The 15,849-nt window shown below is 43.8% G+C and overlaps 1 protein-coding gene and 1 long non-coding RNA gene across 10 annotated transcripts in view; one reads left to right on the forward strand and one right to left on the reverse strand.

The window, feature by feature from the left end:
* pecam1a (platelet and endothelial cell adhesion molecule 1a) overlaps positions 1 to 8,979 on the reverse strand; it is an 80,992-nt gene extending 72,013 nt beyond the window's left edge. For 3 of the 9 annotated variants that reach the window (XM_068003929.1, XM_068003925.1, XM_068003922.1), the window contains exons 1-2: positions 8,804 to 8,959; positions 8,477 to 8,506 (exon numbers count right to left, since the gene is read on the reverse strand). In XM_068003929.1, the coding sequence (XP_067860030.1) occupies positions 8,477 to 8,506; positions 8,804 to 8,843 (70 nt within the window). In that variant the 5' untranslated portion in view covers positions 8,844 to 8,959. Of the gene's footprint in view, positions 1 to 8,476; positions 8,507 to 8,803 lie in introns of all 9 variants that reach the window. The other 6 variants (XR_010966944.1, XR_010966945.1, XM_068003928.1 and 3 more) reach the window with 4 other exon arrangements.
* Positions 718 to 3,908, forward strand: LOC137341358 (uncharacterized). The gene is made up of 2 exons (XR_010967011.1): positions 718 to 1,321; positions 2,838 to 3,908. It is a non-coding gene; the product is annotated as an uncharacterized lncRNA (long non-coding RNA).
* Positions 8,980 to 15,849: the final 6,870 nt, after the last annotated feature.

The following is a 15,849-nucleotide window of genomic DNA, read 5'->3' on the forward strand; positions in this document are numbered from 1 at the left end:
GGTACATTATTAGTGTTTATTCCTAGTTATGTATTTTAGAGCAATTCTATACAGAAGACTGAGACATTGCTGCAATAACCAAACCCCAAAATAGTTATGTTTTTTGTTTCCTGGGTAACTGAAGAGTACTATTATATATAATAGCCAATGAATTCCAGAGGGTGTCACTGCACCACCAGAAGTGCAATGGGGCAGGACCTCTGCCCTTTGATTGGCCTTGACACTTACCCCAACACAAATCCTGGGGTCATGCATTTGCATAATTACAGATGGGCAGTGAGTGTAACTCCTGCCTGGAATTAGAGAAGGATGTGAGGGGGGCAAGGGGAGGAAACCTCATGGAATGGTTGGAGAAGTGATGCAGCAACAGGATATAAGACCCTGCTGCTGCTTAAAGAGGCAATGGCAGCACTGGAAGAGGATTGGAAAATAAGCAGAGGAAGATGGCAGCGAGGAGCAGCCAATTTTTCGAAGTTGGACCTGGATGTGCTCCTCAATGAGATGTAACGCATGAGACTTAGACTGTTTGGGGTCTGTGGCAGAAGTCTTTTTAAATCAGTCGTTCACACTTGTGGAGGGAGGTAACTGTGGCTATCAGTGCCACCTCAATGATCCCTAGGACTGCAGTACAGAAAGAAGTTTAACAACCTGATCGGGGCATCTAAGGTAAGGTAACTCCTCTCCATTCTCCTTTAAAGCTCTTTCTTAATATGTGTGGCAGCCTGGTAAGCTTTACCCTATCTGTACTCGAGTGCTGCTTCAGAGGTCTGTAATGTGCACCACTATACCACATGAAACCTAAAAGTGTACCTTCCATCACCATGCCTCATGCATGAAAGCCCTTCCATTCTTCCCTTAACCTGTCCTTTCTTTCATGCAGCTCCTGTCATTCCTTTCTGTGTGTAAAATGTCTCACAAATGATTTGCGTAGCGTCGCCTTTCAATCTTTTTTCTGGCAGGACAAGGTGGCAGATAACCCTGTGAATCTCAGGCTATGCATTGTAGCCCCAAACATTTGGCCTCTCACCCAACAGAGGGAAACGGTCTGGAGCTGCTAGGGAGGCACACTGCAGATGCTGTTTGGGCCAGAGAAGTAGAAGGGCCAATGGCAGCTCTAAGTTTGTCTGGATCACCTGTGGCTTCTCCATCTCTTGGTGTAGGATCACAGACACCCAGTTCATGCTTCTTCAAATGCAACTCAGCACACTTCAGTTTGTCCACCAAATGTTCTAACTTTTCTTCATCTTCTTTTCCTCTAGATTAAAAACAGCAAGAAGCTGCAGAAGAGGAGGTAGAAAAGGAGCCGGTCCCTCTGCCTCAGGTCACTCCACCAGATCCACACTAAAAATCAGCCCTTCTCTTATATTCACTAGCCCAGAGAGATCCACCCAGGGGAATAAAAAGTGTCAATGAAGTTTTGTCGCTAGGTGAAGCACAGTCCATGTGGGAGCCAGAAGGCTGAGGAGTGAATATGGAGCCTGACAGTGCTGAGTAGTCACTATTGTAATGTAGGCAAATAGAAGTTTTGTAATAGGATTGTAATAGAGGTCAGGGTTAGGGTTGCAAGTCTAGCTGCAGCAGGAGACAGAGCTCATCCTGAGCTGCTGTGGTGAAGTGTAGCCTCCTCAAACATATCTCCCCATGTTTGAGGAGGCTACATGGGGAGGCACACTGCAGATGCTGTTTGGGCCAGAGAAGTAGAAGGGCCAATGGCAGCTCTAAGTTTGGCCTCATCCTCCCCTTATGATCCCTTGAGGTTGGCTTCCCCGTATTCCTCATCCCATTACGTAGGCCTCATCCTCCCCTTATGATCCCTTGAGGTTGGCTTCCCCGTATTCCTCATCCCCTTGCTCTTGTTCTACCACCATTAAAATGGTGTACAGAAAAATCCGCTTTGGAAAACCCATATTGAAGCGTGTGTGAAGTCTAAGGAAAAATTTGCCACATGGACTATATATATACTGGGTGAAGGTCCCTTCCATCATTTCAAAATTTTAAAAAGAATTGAAATTACTTTTGAAGCGGTCAATTAATGACAGTTGTTTTAAGACTCAAAGAAGTCTTACATCTGCCTTGATCTACTGTTGCAGCCAGTAATGCCAGCTGTAAACAGGCCTGAATCAGGAGTAATGCTACAGATTAATCGCCAACCCCAACTTCCAATGAAAATTGGGGTGCACATAGAATATAGCAGATCTGGATCCTATATGTTTTCCTTCATCTACACAGATTGCACAATTTTTATGATAAGAAAAGAGAGGAAATTCTGGGCTGATATTTACTATTGAGGGCTAATTCCTCAATGTGCTATGGAATGGCCCCATGCTTCCAACGAGAGAGCAATGTGGATTTGGGTGAGTAGGCACGTGTCGTCACATGCAAGATTTGACATTCAAAAGTTTAGTCCTTGAGCCACGCTGAAAGTGTGCACAGGCATAATTAAGGCCACCAATTTAATGTAAATATTATCTAATAGGTTCCGTGATGAATTCCTGATGGCCCTACAGGTCTGTTCTTTATTCATTGTGCACCTGTTTAAAACCCAGGCAGCCCATGAATGGTTGAAAAGAGACTCTCAAAGATGTGACTGACAACTTTTGGAAGAGTTGTGTTTTTATCTTTTTTACTTGCTATACTGCTGTTTTGCATAGTTGCTTGTGAAATACCTTTTTCCATTGTTAAGAACATAAGAACATAAGAAATAGGAGCAGGAGTAGGCCATATGACCCCTCGAGCCTGCTCTGCCATTAAATAAGATCATGGCTGATCTTTGACCTCAACTCCACTTTCCCGCCCGATCCCCATAACACCCTATTTGCTGTTAATTTTCTGCACAGACCTGCAGCCACAGTATTCTTGCTGTCAACTCAGCTACAACCACACTGCTGAGCATGGCCATTGCACTGGGTCTTCCAATAGCTGTGCTGGATTTGGAGGAGGAAGAGGAGTTGTAGCAGAGAGAAGAAAGCCAGTGCTCTTGCATCTCAAGGATCTGCAGCCCACCTTCAATCAGCCAAGGAACTAGGTTCTCCAACCCAGGAACACCTACTTGGCTATGTCTGAGGATACCTGTCTTCTCCATCCCTGTTTCACCAGGAAGGCTGTGACAGAGTTCTTCCGCCTAGTGAAGCCTGACCTGAAAACAAGATCTACCACAGGGTTGCAATGTCCATTACTTTAAGCCATCACCGGTGACATTGTCCACATTAGTTGGAGTTTGGACCATTGGTGCATCAAAGAGGTCATAGAAGCCTTGCTTACCAGGGGCTACTCTTGTCACTTTATTTGTGGGAACAGACAGCAGAATAAGAGGGCCCAGCACTTTTACCAGATTGCAGGCTTCCCTAAAGTGCAGGATGCACTGGCACACATGTACCTTTCAGGACCTTAACAACAACCCCTTGACGTATATCAAAAGGAAAGGTTTTCATTCCATCAATTTACTGGTGGTGACCAACTATAGGAGCAGAATAATCCAAGTGACTTCACAATACCCTGGCAGCTGCCACAATGCTTTCATCTTGTGCCAGTCGATGGCACCATCCCTATTTCAGGAGACTCTGAGATTGGACAGGTGGCTGCTGGTGGGGGCAAGGGAGGGGGACAAGGTTACCCCTTGGACACTGGTATTAACATCAGCCTGGAATCCCTGCACCAAGGCCAAAAGAAAGTACAATGAACAACATATCTCCAGATAAATTCTGGTGGAATTTATGATTGGCAACTTTAAACAGAGCATCCACTCATTGGGCAGATCAACTGGCCAGCTGACTTGCTAGAAGACAAGCAGGAAAAAGAAGAAGGGGAAGGTCAAATGGCCAAGGCTCAAGCACAAGCTAGAGAATGGTGTGGCAATCAGTAAATGACAGTACTTTCAAATAAAGCAGGGCCAGAAGTGTACTTTTTAACAGTCCAATTGTCCTCTCTGTGTTATACTAGCCCCATTACTAACATGCAGACACAAATGTCCACTCCCTCTATTGTTTCCCCCAACCTGCAACATTCATAATGTCCCTTCTGACAATGGCCTAGATTTTTGATCCAGTGGGAATCCAACAAGATTTGTGGCAGTGCAGTCTTTGTGCCCACCGTTTCCCTGAGACCTGTGGATACACCTGCGTGGTAGGCTCATTTTCATGGCAGGTGCTCTTTCTAATTCCTTAAATCGCTGCAGCACCTGCAGCGGCATTTATGTGACCAGCAGTGCCAGCTGATCTAATTTTTAACAAATTTTTAAAACATTTCCTGCTCTGCCTAGTGGAATCAATCACTTTGCACTTGATTAGACTGGGCGATGCAGCCCTTTATTTAAAAAACCCTCCACTGCTGTAGCAAATTTGGATGCCAGGAATGCAATGGTGTTCCTCACGCTCGGTATTATTAAGGCGTTATGATAGAAAATACATCATCTGATGTGTTCCCATCATTAACATTTCATATTTGGGTGGGTGTATTCAGCATTCAGCATTCGCTATCATTATCAGCAGAAAATCCTGACCGAGCATCTCCCTGCTACATTTCCTGCTCTCGACAGCCCGCCATAAAATAACTTGACAACAGGTGGTAATTCTGAGGAAATTCCAGACCATTAAGACTAGTCAATATATTCCAAAGAAGGTGCAACCAGTTTATTTCCCTATCCCTATCACTTATGCCTTGTATTGTATGGAATAGATTCTGCAATATTGCTATTATTAGTTCAGGAGATAGCACTTTGCATTTGCATCATGAAGCTCACAGATTTCGGTTTGCGTGTTTCTGACTGTGCTTCTGAAGTTCTCATTGAGCTTTCAAAATTTGTGAGTAGGGCTTTGTAGTTGGTCAGGGCAATTTCAGCTTGGGGTCTGTGTCCATCCTTGTTATCTCTTTTGTTGCCGCATGGATTGTTTGCAGATTGGGTACCTGGGAGCTTTCGCATACGGTAGAGTTCTATGGAGAGATTCCATATATAAGGATGGAGGATTTTGCAACCTGACATTGCAGTTAACTCTGTTTTTTATTAACTGTGCAGTTTGTCAATTCTCTATGGTGTCATTCTGTTTGGAGGTCATGCATCCTACCTCCTTCTCTGCTGGGCACTGTTGCTGCAAGGAGGCCTCTGACTGCACTGGCTCATGCTGGAGGAAGTTCAGGGGAGCCCTGGCTGGTGGACTTTGGAAGTGGGCTACAGTCCCCTTCTTGAAGTTTGAGTGATTGACCTAGGAGGGAAAGTTGCTACTGAGAATGGGCTCAGCTAACTTGTCCCTGGTTAGGTTAACCACATGTAACCCCACTGCAGCCACTGGTCCTTTCTGCGAGTCCTCTGCACCTTCACTGACTGATAGATTAGCTGTTTTTTTCAATACAGGATCTGCTGGTGGATCTTTGACCTCTTGCTTAAAGTACTTTGTGGAGGGTCTTTCTTTGAAGTCGGACAGAATGCTGCTTTAGTATTAAGTTTCTTTTCTTTTTTCCTGATTGGCAGATCAGCTTAAACCCCGAGTCTTTCGGCGTTGAGTTTAAAAGTTGAGAGCTTTCAGCATGGATTGAGAATTGGTTAACGGACGGAAAACAGAGAGTAGGGTCATTTTCAGGTTGGCAGGTTGTAACTAGTGGGGTGCCACAGGGATCAGCGCTTGGGCCTCAGATATTTACAATCTATATTAATGACTTAGATGAAGGGACTGAGTGTAATGTATCCAAGTTTGCCGACAATACAAAGCTAGGTGGGAAAGTAAGCTGTGAGGAAGACACAAAGAATCTGCAAAGGGATATCACTAGGTAAAGTGAGTAGGCAAGAAAGTGGCAGATGGAGTATAATGTGGGGAAATGTGAGGTTATTCACTTTGGCAGGAAAAATAGAAAAACAGAATATTTTTTAAATGGTGAGAAACTATTAAATGTTGGTGTTCAGAGGGATTTGGGTGTCCTTGTACGTGAAACATAGAAAGTTAACATGCAAGTACAGCAAGCAATTAGGAAGGTATGTTGGCCTTTATTGCAAGGGGGTTGGAGTACAAGAGTGAGGAAGTCTTGCTGCAATTGTACAGGGCTTTGGTGAGACCACACTTAGAGTATTGTGTGCAGTTTTGGTCTCCTTATCTAAGGAAGGATATACTTGCCTTAGAGGCGGTGCAATGAAGGTTCACTAGATTGAATCCTGGGATGAGAGGGATGTCCTATGAGGAAAGATTGAGTAGAATGGGCCTATACTCTCTGGAGTTTAGAAGAATGTGAGATGATCTCATTGAAACATATAAGATTCTAAGAGGGCTTGACAGGGTAGATGCTGAGAGGATGTTTCCCATGGCTGGAGAGTCTAGAACTAGGGGACATAGTCTCAGGATAAGGAGTCGGACATTTAGGACTGAGATGAGGAGGAATTTCTTCACTCAGAGTGTTGTGAATCTTTGGAATTCTCTACCTCAGAGAGCTGTGGATGCTCAGTCGTTGAGTATATTCAAGGCTGAGATCAATAGATTTTTGGACTCTAAGGGAATCAAGTGATATGGGGATCGGGTGAGAAAGTGGAGTTGAGGTGGAAGATCAGCTATGATCTTACTGAATGGCGGAGCAGGCTCAAGGGTCCATATGGCCTACTCCTGCTCCTATTTATTATGTTCTTATGTTGTTCTTATTTCAAGTGCTCAGTAGGGGGTCTGGACCGGGATTCGAGATACTACATGACTCAAACTGAAAAAGTACTGCCAAACAAACATATAAATATATATATGTGTGCAAACGTAGCTAAGTGTAAAGGTCAAAGAGATCTAAGAGTTTTAGTAGATTTGATGCTCAACGTGTATCAGCAGCAATCAACATTGCAAATATAATGCTGAACGATAGAGCCAAAATATAGAATATAAGTCAGAGGAAGCTGTTATTGAACTGTACAGTGTGCTGAACACACCACACCTTAATTACTGTGTACAGTTCCAATCACCGAGACACAAGGGATGGACGTTCAAGCCCTGGAGGCAGTTCAGGGGAGAGCCACAAGCCTAAGCCCTAATGTCAGAGGACTGAATTATGAGGAAAGACTGGAGAAATTTGAGCTTTTCAGGCATGGAAGGGCATGACTGTGAAGTGACATTATAGTTGTACATAAGATAGTAAATGGTACAGAAAAGGTAAATGTGGAACACTACTTCAGCCTAAACCACGACAATGACTGTCGTATGAGGAGAGATTGGGTCGACTCGGCCTGTATTCAATCGAGTTTAGAAGAATGAGAGGGGATCTCATTGAAACATATAAAACTCTGACAGGGCTAGACAGACTGGATGCAGGGAGGATGTTTCCCCTGGCTGGGGGGTCCAGAACGAGGGGTCACGGTCTCAGGATATGGGGTAGAACATTTAGGACTGAGATGAGGGCAAATTTCTTCACTCAGAGGGTGGTGAACCTGTGGAATTCTCTACCACAGAAGGCTGTGGAGGCCAAGTCACTGAATATATTTAAGAAGGAGCTAGATAGATTTCTAGACACAAAAGGCATTAAGGGGTATGGAAGCGAGTGGGAATATATTGAGATAGCGGATCAGCCATGATCATATTGAATGGAGGAGCAGGCTCGAAGGGCCGAATGGCCTACTCCTGCTCCTATTTTCTATGTTTCTATGTAATAGGTCAAGGGGCAAAGGTTCAAACTAGTGAAAGGGAAATTTAGCAGTTATGTCAGAATGTTCTTCTTCACACAGAGTGATCAATACATGGAATGGACTGACAAATAGGTAGTTAAGGTAAAAACTTTGGAATCATTTAAGTAGCAGTTGATTGTCATGATGGGGGAATTGTATGGGCTTTCTGGACAGATGTGAACATTTGTAAAATACATTTTCACTTAATTAACTTCCATTTAGAATTAAATTATATCCAACTAATATATTTAAGATAACAGTTTATAGAGAATTTCCTACAGTGCATTTCTTGTTGATAAAAACCACAAAAATGATGATGCTTAAGATAAAAAAGCAGAACCATTTGATTGGCTGATGAATGCCTCACCACAAAAATATATGCAAATAGAATAAACAAATATAATATTTCTCAAACGCATTAAAATGTTCACGCTCTGTGTAGACACAATGGGGTAGGTCATGACTTTGTGTGATAGTGCAAAACGGGTGATAGCGAGTCAGCAGCCTGTTTTACATCTCTCCCAATTTTTTATTTCATGGACTTCAATGGAAATAACAATCGGGAGCGATGTACTACTGACTCGTTATCTTCCATTTTACATTATCGCACAAAGTCAAGATCTACACCAATGTTTTAAACTCATTTTAGACTTAATAGACCAAAGTAACACTTACAGAACAGAGAGGGATCCATTAGAACCCTTCATTTACCACGAGCAATGATAGAGAGTTTTACAGACCCGTATAGAAATTTCTGAAGTTAAACATTTGTTATCAAATGCTTTTTGCATTGCTCCTAAAATCAACCCTATATTCAGAGATCAGAATCTTTAAGGATTAACTTAAAACATTCCTTACCTTGCTGTGACTCTGTTTTACCAGCTTGACCTGAAATAATGAAAATACGATGAAGTTTAGATATTCAGATTTGCATTCACCTCAGTTTAAAAATTACAATCTACAATGATTAATCATTCCATACTTTTGTTTTAAAAAAAGATCTGATCTAACAGCCAGCTGTTGATATGAGAAGACCAATGTTTCCTCTGTACCCCTATGTGTTAAGAAATTCTAAACATGTTCTATAAAGGGGTTTAGAGTTTTGTTATACATAATGCACAGAGGAAATCATCTCCCCATGTTTACTTTGCTGAAAAAATAAAAGAACTTTTATATCTTACTTACATAGCAGTAAAGTCAGAAGCGGAAAGGTTGCTTTCAACATCTTCGTCGCAATGGTTTGATAAAAGAATTGTTTTTCCTGTAATAACGATCACCAAGAGGTTGACGCAATACTGGATCTGAAAGAGGTTAGATGTGTTTTGAAAGAATCGAATTAGATCTGCTATGAGAAAAAGGAGAACAAAGATACCATATTTCTCAGAATAAAAGCAGACTCTGAATTACAAGTACAACCACAATTTGCATTCAGCCAAGTTCTTTTTTTTTATTCGTTCATGGGATGTGGGCGTCGCTGGCGAGGCCAGCATTTATTGCCCATCCCTAATTGCCCTTGACAAGGTGGTGGTGAGCCGCCTGCTTGAACCGCTGCAGTCCGTGTGGTGAAGGTTCTCCCACAGTGCTGTTAGGAAGGGAGTTTCAGGATTTTGACCCAGCGACGATGAAGGAACTGCGATATATTTCCAAGTCGGGATGGTGTGTGACTTGGAGGGAAACGTGCAGGTGGTGTTGTTCCCATGTACCTGCTGCTCTTGTCCTTATAGGTGGTAGAGGTCACGGGTTTGGGAGGTGCTGTCGAAGAAGTCTTGGCGAGTTGCTGCAGTGCATCCTGTGGATGGTACACACTGCAGCCACTGTGGTGAAGGGAGTGAATGTTTAGGGTGGTGGATCGGGTGCCAATCAAGCGGGCTGCTTTGTCCTGGATGGTGTTGAGCTTCTTGAGTGTTGTTGGAGCTGCACTCATCCAGGCAAGTGGAGAGTATTCCATCACACTCCTGACTTGTGCCTTGTAGATGGTGGAAAGGCTTTGAGGAGTCAGGAGGTGAGTCACTCGCCGCAGAATATCCAGCCTCTGGCCTGCTCTTGTGGCCACAGTATTTATATGGCTGGTCCAGTTAAGTTTCTGGTCAATGGTGACCCCCAGGATGTTGATGGTGGGGGATTCGGCGATGGTAATGCCGTTGAATGTCAATGGGAGGTGGTTAGACTCTCTCTTGTTGGAGATGGTCATTGCCTGGCACTTGTCTGGCGCGAACGTTACTTGCCACTTATGAGCCCAAGCCTGGATGTTGTCCAGGTCTTCTTGCATGCGGGCTCGGACTGCTTCATTATGTGAAGGGTTGTGAATGGAACTGAACACTGTGCAATCATCAGCGAACATCCCCATTTCTGACCTTATGATGGAGGGAAGGTCATTGATGAAGCAGCTGAAGATGGTTGGGCCTAGGACACTGCCTTAGGGATCTCCTGCAGCAATGTCCTGGGGCTGAGATGATTGGCCACCAACAACCACTACCATCTTCCTTTGTGCTAGGTATGACTCCAGCCACTGGAGAGTTTTCCCCCTGATTCCCATTGACTTCAATTTTACTAGGGCTCCTTGGTGCCACACTTGGTCAAATGCTGCCTTGATGTCAAGGGCAGTCACTCTCACCTCACCTCTGGAATTCAGCTCTTTTGTCCATGTTTGGACCAAGGCTGTAATGAGGTCTGGAGCCGAGTGGTCCTGGCGGAACCCAAACTGAGCTTCGGTGAGCAGGTTATTGGTGAGTAAGTGCCGCTTGATAGCGCTGTCGACGACACCTTCCATCGCTTTGCTGATGATTGAGAGTAGACTGATGGGGCGGTAATTGGCCGGATTGGATTTGTCCTGCTTTTTGTGGACAGGACATACCTGGGCAATTTTCCACATTGTTGGGTAGATGCCAGTGTTGTAGCTGTACTGGAACAGCTTGGCTAGAGGTGCAGCTAGTTCTGGAGCACAAGTCTTCAGCACTGACAGCCGGAATGTTGTCGGGGCCCATAGCCTTTGCTGTATCCATTGCACTCAGCCGTTTCTTGATATCACGTGGAGTGAATTGAATTGGCTGAAGACTGGCTTCTGTGATGGTGGGGATATCGGGAGGCGGCCGAGATGGATCATCCACTCGGCACTTCTGGCTGAAAATGGTTGCAAATGCTTCAGCCTTGTCTTTTGCATTCACGTGCTGGACTCTGCCATTGTTGAGGATGGGGATGTTTACAGAGCCTCCTCCTCCCGTTAGTTGTTTAATTGTCCACCACCATTCACGGTTGGATGTGGCAGGACTGCAGAGCTTTGATCTGATCCGTTGGTTGTGGAATCGCTTAGCTCTGTCTATAGCATGTTGCTTCCGCTGTTTAACAAGCATGTAGTCCTGTGTTGTAGCTTCACCGGGTTGGCACCTCATTTTTAGGTATGCCTGGTGCTCTCCTGGCATGCTCTTCTACACTCCTCATTGAACCAGGGTTGATCTGCTGGCTTGTTGGTAATGGTAGAGTGAGGAATATGCCAGGCCATGAGGTTACAGATTGTGCTGGAATACAATTCTGCTACTGCTGATGGCCCACAGCGCCTCATGGATGCCCAGTTTTGAGCTGCTCGATCGGTTCTGAACTTATCCTATTTAGCACGGTGATAGTGCCACACAACACGTTGGATGGTGTCCTCAGTGTGAAGATGGGACTTTGTCTCCACAAGGACTGTGCAGTGGTCACTCCTACCAATACTGTCATGGACAGATGCATCTGCGACAGGTAGATTGGTGAGGACGAGGTCAAGTAGGTTTCTCCCCCGTGTTGGTTCGCTCACCACCTGTCGCAGGCTAAGTCTGACAGCTATGTCCTTCAGGACTCGGCCAGCTCAGTCAGTAGTGGTACTACCGAGCCACTCTTGGTGATGGATATTGAAGTCCCCCACCCAGAGTACATTCTGTGCTCTTGCTACCTTTGGTGCTTCCTCCAAGTAGTGCTCAACATGGAGGAGGACTGATTCATCAGCTGAGGGAGGGCGGTAGGTTGTAATAAGCAGGAGGTTTCCTGCTTAGACTGACTGACCTGTAACTACTAGGTCTATCCTTTTCTCCCTTTTTAAACAACGGTACAACGTTAGCAGTCCTCCAATCCTCCAGCACCACGCCTGTAGCCAGGGAGGATCGGAAAACAATGGTCAGAGCCTCCGCTATTTCCTCTCTTGCTTCTCAACAGCCTGGGATACATTTCATCTGGGCCTGGCGATTTATCTACTTTCAAAGATGCTAAACCCCTTAATACTTCCCCTCTCACTATGTTTATCCCATCCAATATTTCACACTTCTCCTCCTTAACTACAATCTCTACATCATCCCCCTCTTTTGTGAAGACAGACACAAAGTATTCATTAAGAACCTTCTGCCTTCACGCATAAGTTACCTTTTTGGTCTTTAATAGGCCCTACTCTTTCCTTAGTTATCCCCTTGCTCTTTATGTGTTTATAAAGCATTTATTTTACATGCAATATGTGAACAAATGGAATACAGTTTTCATTGAAATTCAATATAATTCCTATTACTCCTTGTAACATCAAAAGTAATAAATTATGCACACTTAGCCCAATATAGGCCTAATTTCACTTTACAAGTCAGTATTCACTGAACTGACTTCCTACGATTACCACCAAAGAGAGTTATCTGCCTCTCTGAATTTCAAATTCAAATTTGAGCAGACTGACATTTTCCCCATCTAGAGTGGAAGCCAAAAGCTTGACCTCTGACCCTCCCCTCAGTCCTCTGTGTCGAGGTTTGGCGCATTGTGCTACCAGCAGGGGAGGCCTGACTCCTCCGAAACCGTATAGGATTCTCCTGGAAAAAAAAGGGACTGGGGACCAACAATACAGCGTTATGGAACCATTCACAGGGACACTCGGAAAATCTCTCCATTTCCCATATGGTCAGTCTGCCCCTGGGTGCCAATCAAAACTACCACTGTTCCTCACCCTGGTGCGGGTCTCTTGGCTAGACTCCCCCTGTACTCAGTAAAACTCTAACATTATATCCAATTTATATCTGGAATGTGCTGACAAACCTCACTTATTTGTTCAAGTCTATCATAGTTCCCAGCCACTCTTTGATTCAGCAGTTCCAGCCTTTTTGTTTGCTGTTAAGGTGGAAAAGTATGCTGGAGCTTTGGGAATTAACCCTTAGAATCTTGAATCTGACTTTATATCAAAAACATATTCACCCTATAACCGTGTCAATCTGTCCCTGCCTGGGAGTTGTCCTGAGCTTCAGCCGGAGATTGGCTAAAACCCTGGAAAAATAGCATGAATGGCATTAACATAAATGTACCACAAGGTGGAGCTCATAGATCATGTGTACTTGTAAGAATACTTGTCCAAACATTTCTTTGAATCATGTGGTACTGTACAAAGATTAACATCGAGTGATAGTGTAAAGGAATGTATTATAATTGAATACTGATGTAGATTTATTAAGTAATAGAGGCTGAAAGAATATGCAAACATTAAAAATTACTTAATTAAAATAAATAAGCCAGTTAACCATCGCAAATAACTTTTTTTTGCACTTAATATGGGCTTCAAACAACAGAAAAAGAACATTCAGAGAGGAAACAGAGCAGAAACCTAAAAGTTCTGAGCAGTAACTCATGTTGTTGTATACAGCTGTCTGGTAAACAGTAGGCTATTTTCCCAGGGGGAGAATCACAGCCACATCCAATCTTGTGCTCATCTGATGTCCACATGGGTCCATCTTCTGGGAGGGCTCCTAAATACTGACCAGGAGTTGAAACCCTAGCTGTGAAACAGAAGAGGCTGGAGATCTTTAAATTCAGATTTCTGCAGGTAGGAAATGATTTTTAAAGCAGTTTTAAAAAAATCATTCTGCCTACAGACACCTGCACCTTCTTCAGACTGCTTCTCACAGAATCAGACCACTGGCAGATTGTTGGACCCCCACCTCCTACCTACCATCAGGGCTTCTCAGGATCATGCATGGCATTCCCTATGGGCAGCTATTCTCTTGCTTTTTCTAGGTGCCACCTGAGGACCAGGATCACAGGAGGGAGGTGATTGGCTGCTCATGCTCTACAAAAGGTTCATGGGACTGAGGTGACTACCATCTCATGTCAGCTTGTTCCTTGTAAACAATTTTACAACACCAAGTTATAGTCCAGCAATTTTATTTTAAATTCACAAGCTTTCGGAGGCTTCCTCCTTCGTCAGGTGAATTCTTACTCAAACATATTGCTCCATTAGTTCTTGGTGTATTTGTAAGGATTAGAAAAGGAGATTTATGGGTCTGATCGTAATTAGGTTGGTACCACCCCCGAAATCTGGTTTCACATTTTGTTGTGATTGTGTACTCCTTCCATTGCTTTTTCACAAACATTGTCTTATTTGTTCTCGTACTCATCCAGCCACTATCTCGCATTCTGTTCCCATTAATTTCAATTTGATTTATTACCCACTCTGCTATTTCTTAGGAAGTTAGGGGGACTGGTCTGAGTGGAATGCCTCCCTTGGATTGAACTGGGATATGTGAGCACACCCAGCAACTAGAGATACCTTGACGCTTTGCATACATATATGACATGTATAAAAAAGTATTGACATGCAGTTCCCTTGAAACACGATTGAGTCTGCTTGCAGCAGGGGTTGTAGCAGGTTTTATGCCGGTTCCCACCCACACGATCAGGCATGCCGAGCCAATTATTCTCATTTGATTTAAAAGTTTAGGACATGCCATGCTGCAACAGATTCTTATAACAGTTTAATTAATCAGTCAGTTTTTTTTTCTGGTACGCCACCGCCGGGGTCCTTGTATGGGGATTTATGGGTTAATTAATCAACTACTACGCCTGACCTTTGAACTCGAGATTGGGACCCACCCCTTTATATCCCTTAATCCAAATTTTATCCCTACAACATCCTCTTAGATGCTGTACCTCATCTTAACCAGGTTCCCTTCGTGTTGGCCACCAGTCTGGGTGGAAGAGAGGCAGAGCATCTGATAATCCTATCAAACTATGATTGTCTTCCCTTTTACATACACCTTACCCCAGCGGGTGCTACTCCCGGTACCATTAAGATGTTTTCTTAGTTGAAATCACAGAAACAATGGGGACATTCTCACCCAGGCTCTGTTTTACTATCTTTGCCAAACCCTTCATCCTCTGCTTACATTTATTACATGCAATGAAAATCAAGAATTATATTGCAACAAACTGCACTACGACTAATACATGTGAAATTAATCTAATCCGAGGATGGATCTGTATATTCAGTCCCAAATTCCAGAGGTCATCTCACCAAGTGGTGACTTTAATTTGGTCAATGTTATGCTTAATATTTTTTTATTGTCCTGTTGTAGGTTATAATAAACCTTCTGGGAGAGGCGTATCTCCATTTGCAATGCTTTCAAGTACTTAGGCAACAGGGGTGTCAGATACCCAAATGTGTCCTGATATTCTTTTAAGTCCTTTTTTGACATTCTCAGAAACTTGTAAGGTGGTGAGGTTATGTCGGTGTATCTCTACCAGTTCCTCGGGTCCAATCCAAACTGGGACTTCAGGAATGGAGTAGAATTCTGGACTTAAAATATCACAAGTTAGATTGGCATATTTAAATGTTTTCAAATTAGTTGTAACACAGTATTCGCCCTCTCCGGCATATGCCACTTAAGTGGGTTTTAGATCCGCCTCTAGGGCCTCCATGGTACAGTTAATATCCTGATTGGTACCGGTATTGTTAAACCCACACTGTGCTTCTAGGCTGTGTCTAACACTATGTGGACATACAGTGACAGCATGTCTAGTAACACATCCCTTTAATTTTGTTCCAGCCAAATTCCCTTTAATTTTTTTTCAACATATGGTAACATATTGTGATGGGATATGTGCATTCCGTCCTTCATTACCCCAATATTCTGTACTTGTTACACCTCTCGTCCCTGGGTTTCAGGTGCCATCACCAGTATTACTAGTACCAACCCTAGGAGCCCTCCTCCGTCAGGTTTACACTCCACTTGAGTGGGGCACACCCGCACCATTGCCCTGAATTGGCAAGGGGTGATGTTCTTGTTTGCTAACAGCCACTTGGAGGTACCACCTCCATCATGCCCACAGGTCAGGTTCACCCTCAGTTTGTTGATTCGTTATTCATAAGGGTACTTCCCCTGCCTGTATCTGGGCTAGGTTCTCTCGTGTCTGTTCCACAATCCAGTTACCATATGTACTGTAGATGTCATTAGCAGCCG

Source organism: Heptranchias perlo, chromosome 23 (genome assembly GCF_035084215.1).
Source record: "Heptranchias perlo isolate sHepPer1 chromosome 23, sHepPer1.hap1, whole genome shotgun sequence".
In the NCBI taxonomy this organism is placed as follows: Eukaryota; Metazoa; Chordata; class Chondrichthyes; order Hexanchiformes; family Hexanchidae; genus Heptranchias; species Heptranchias perlo.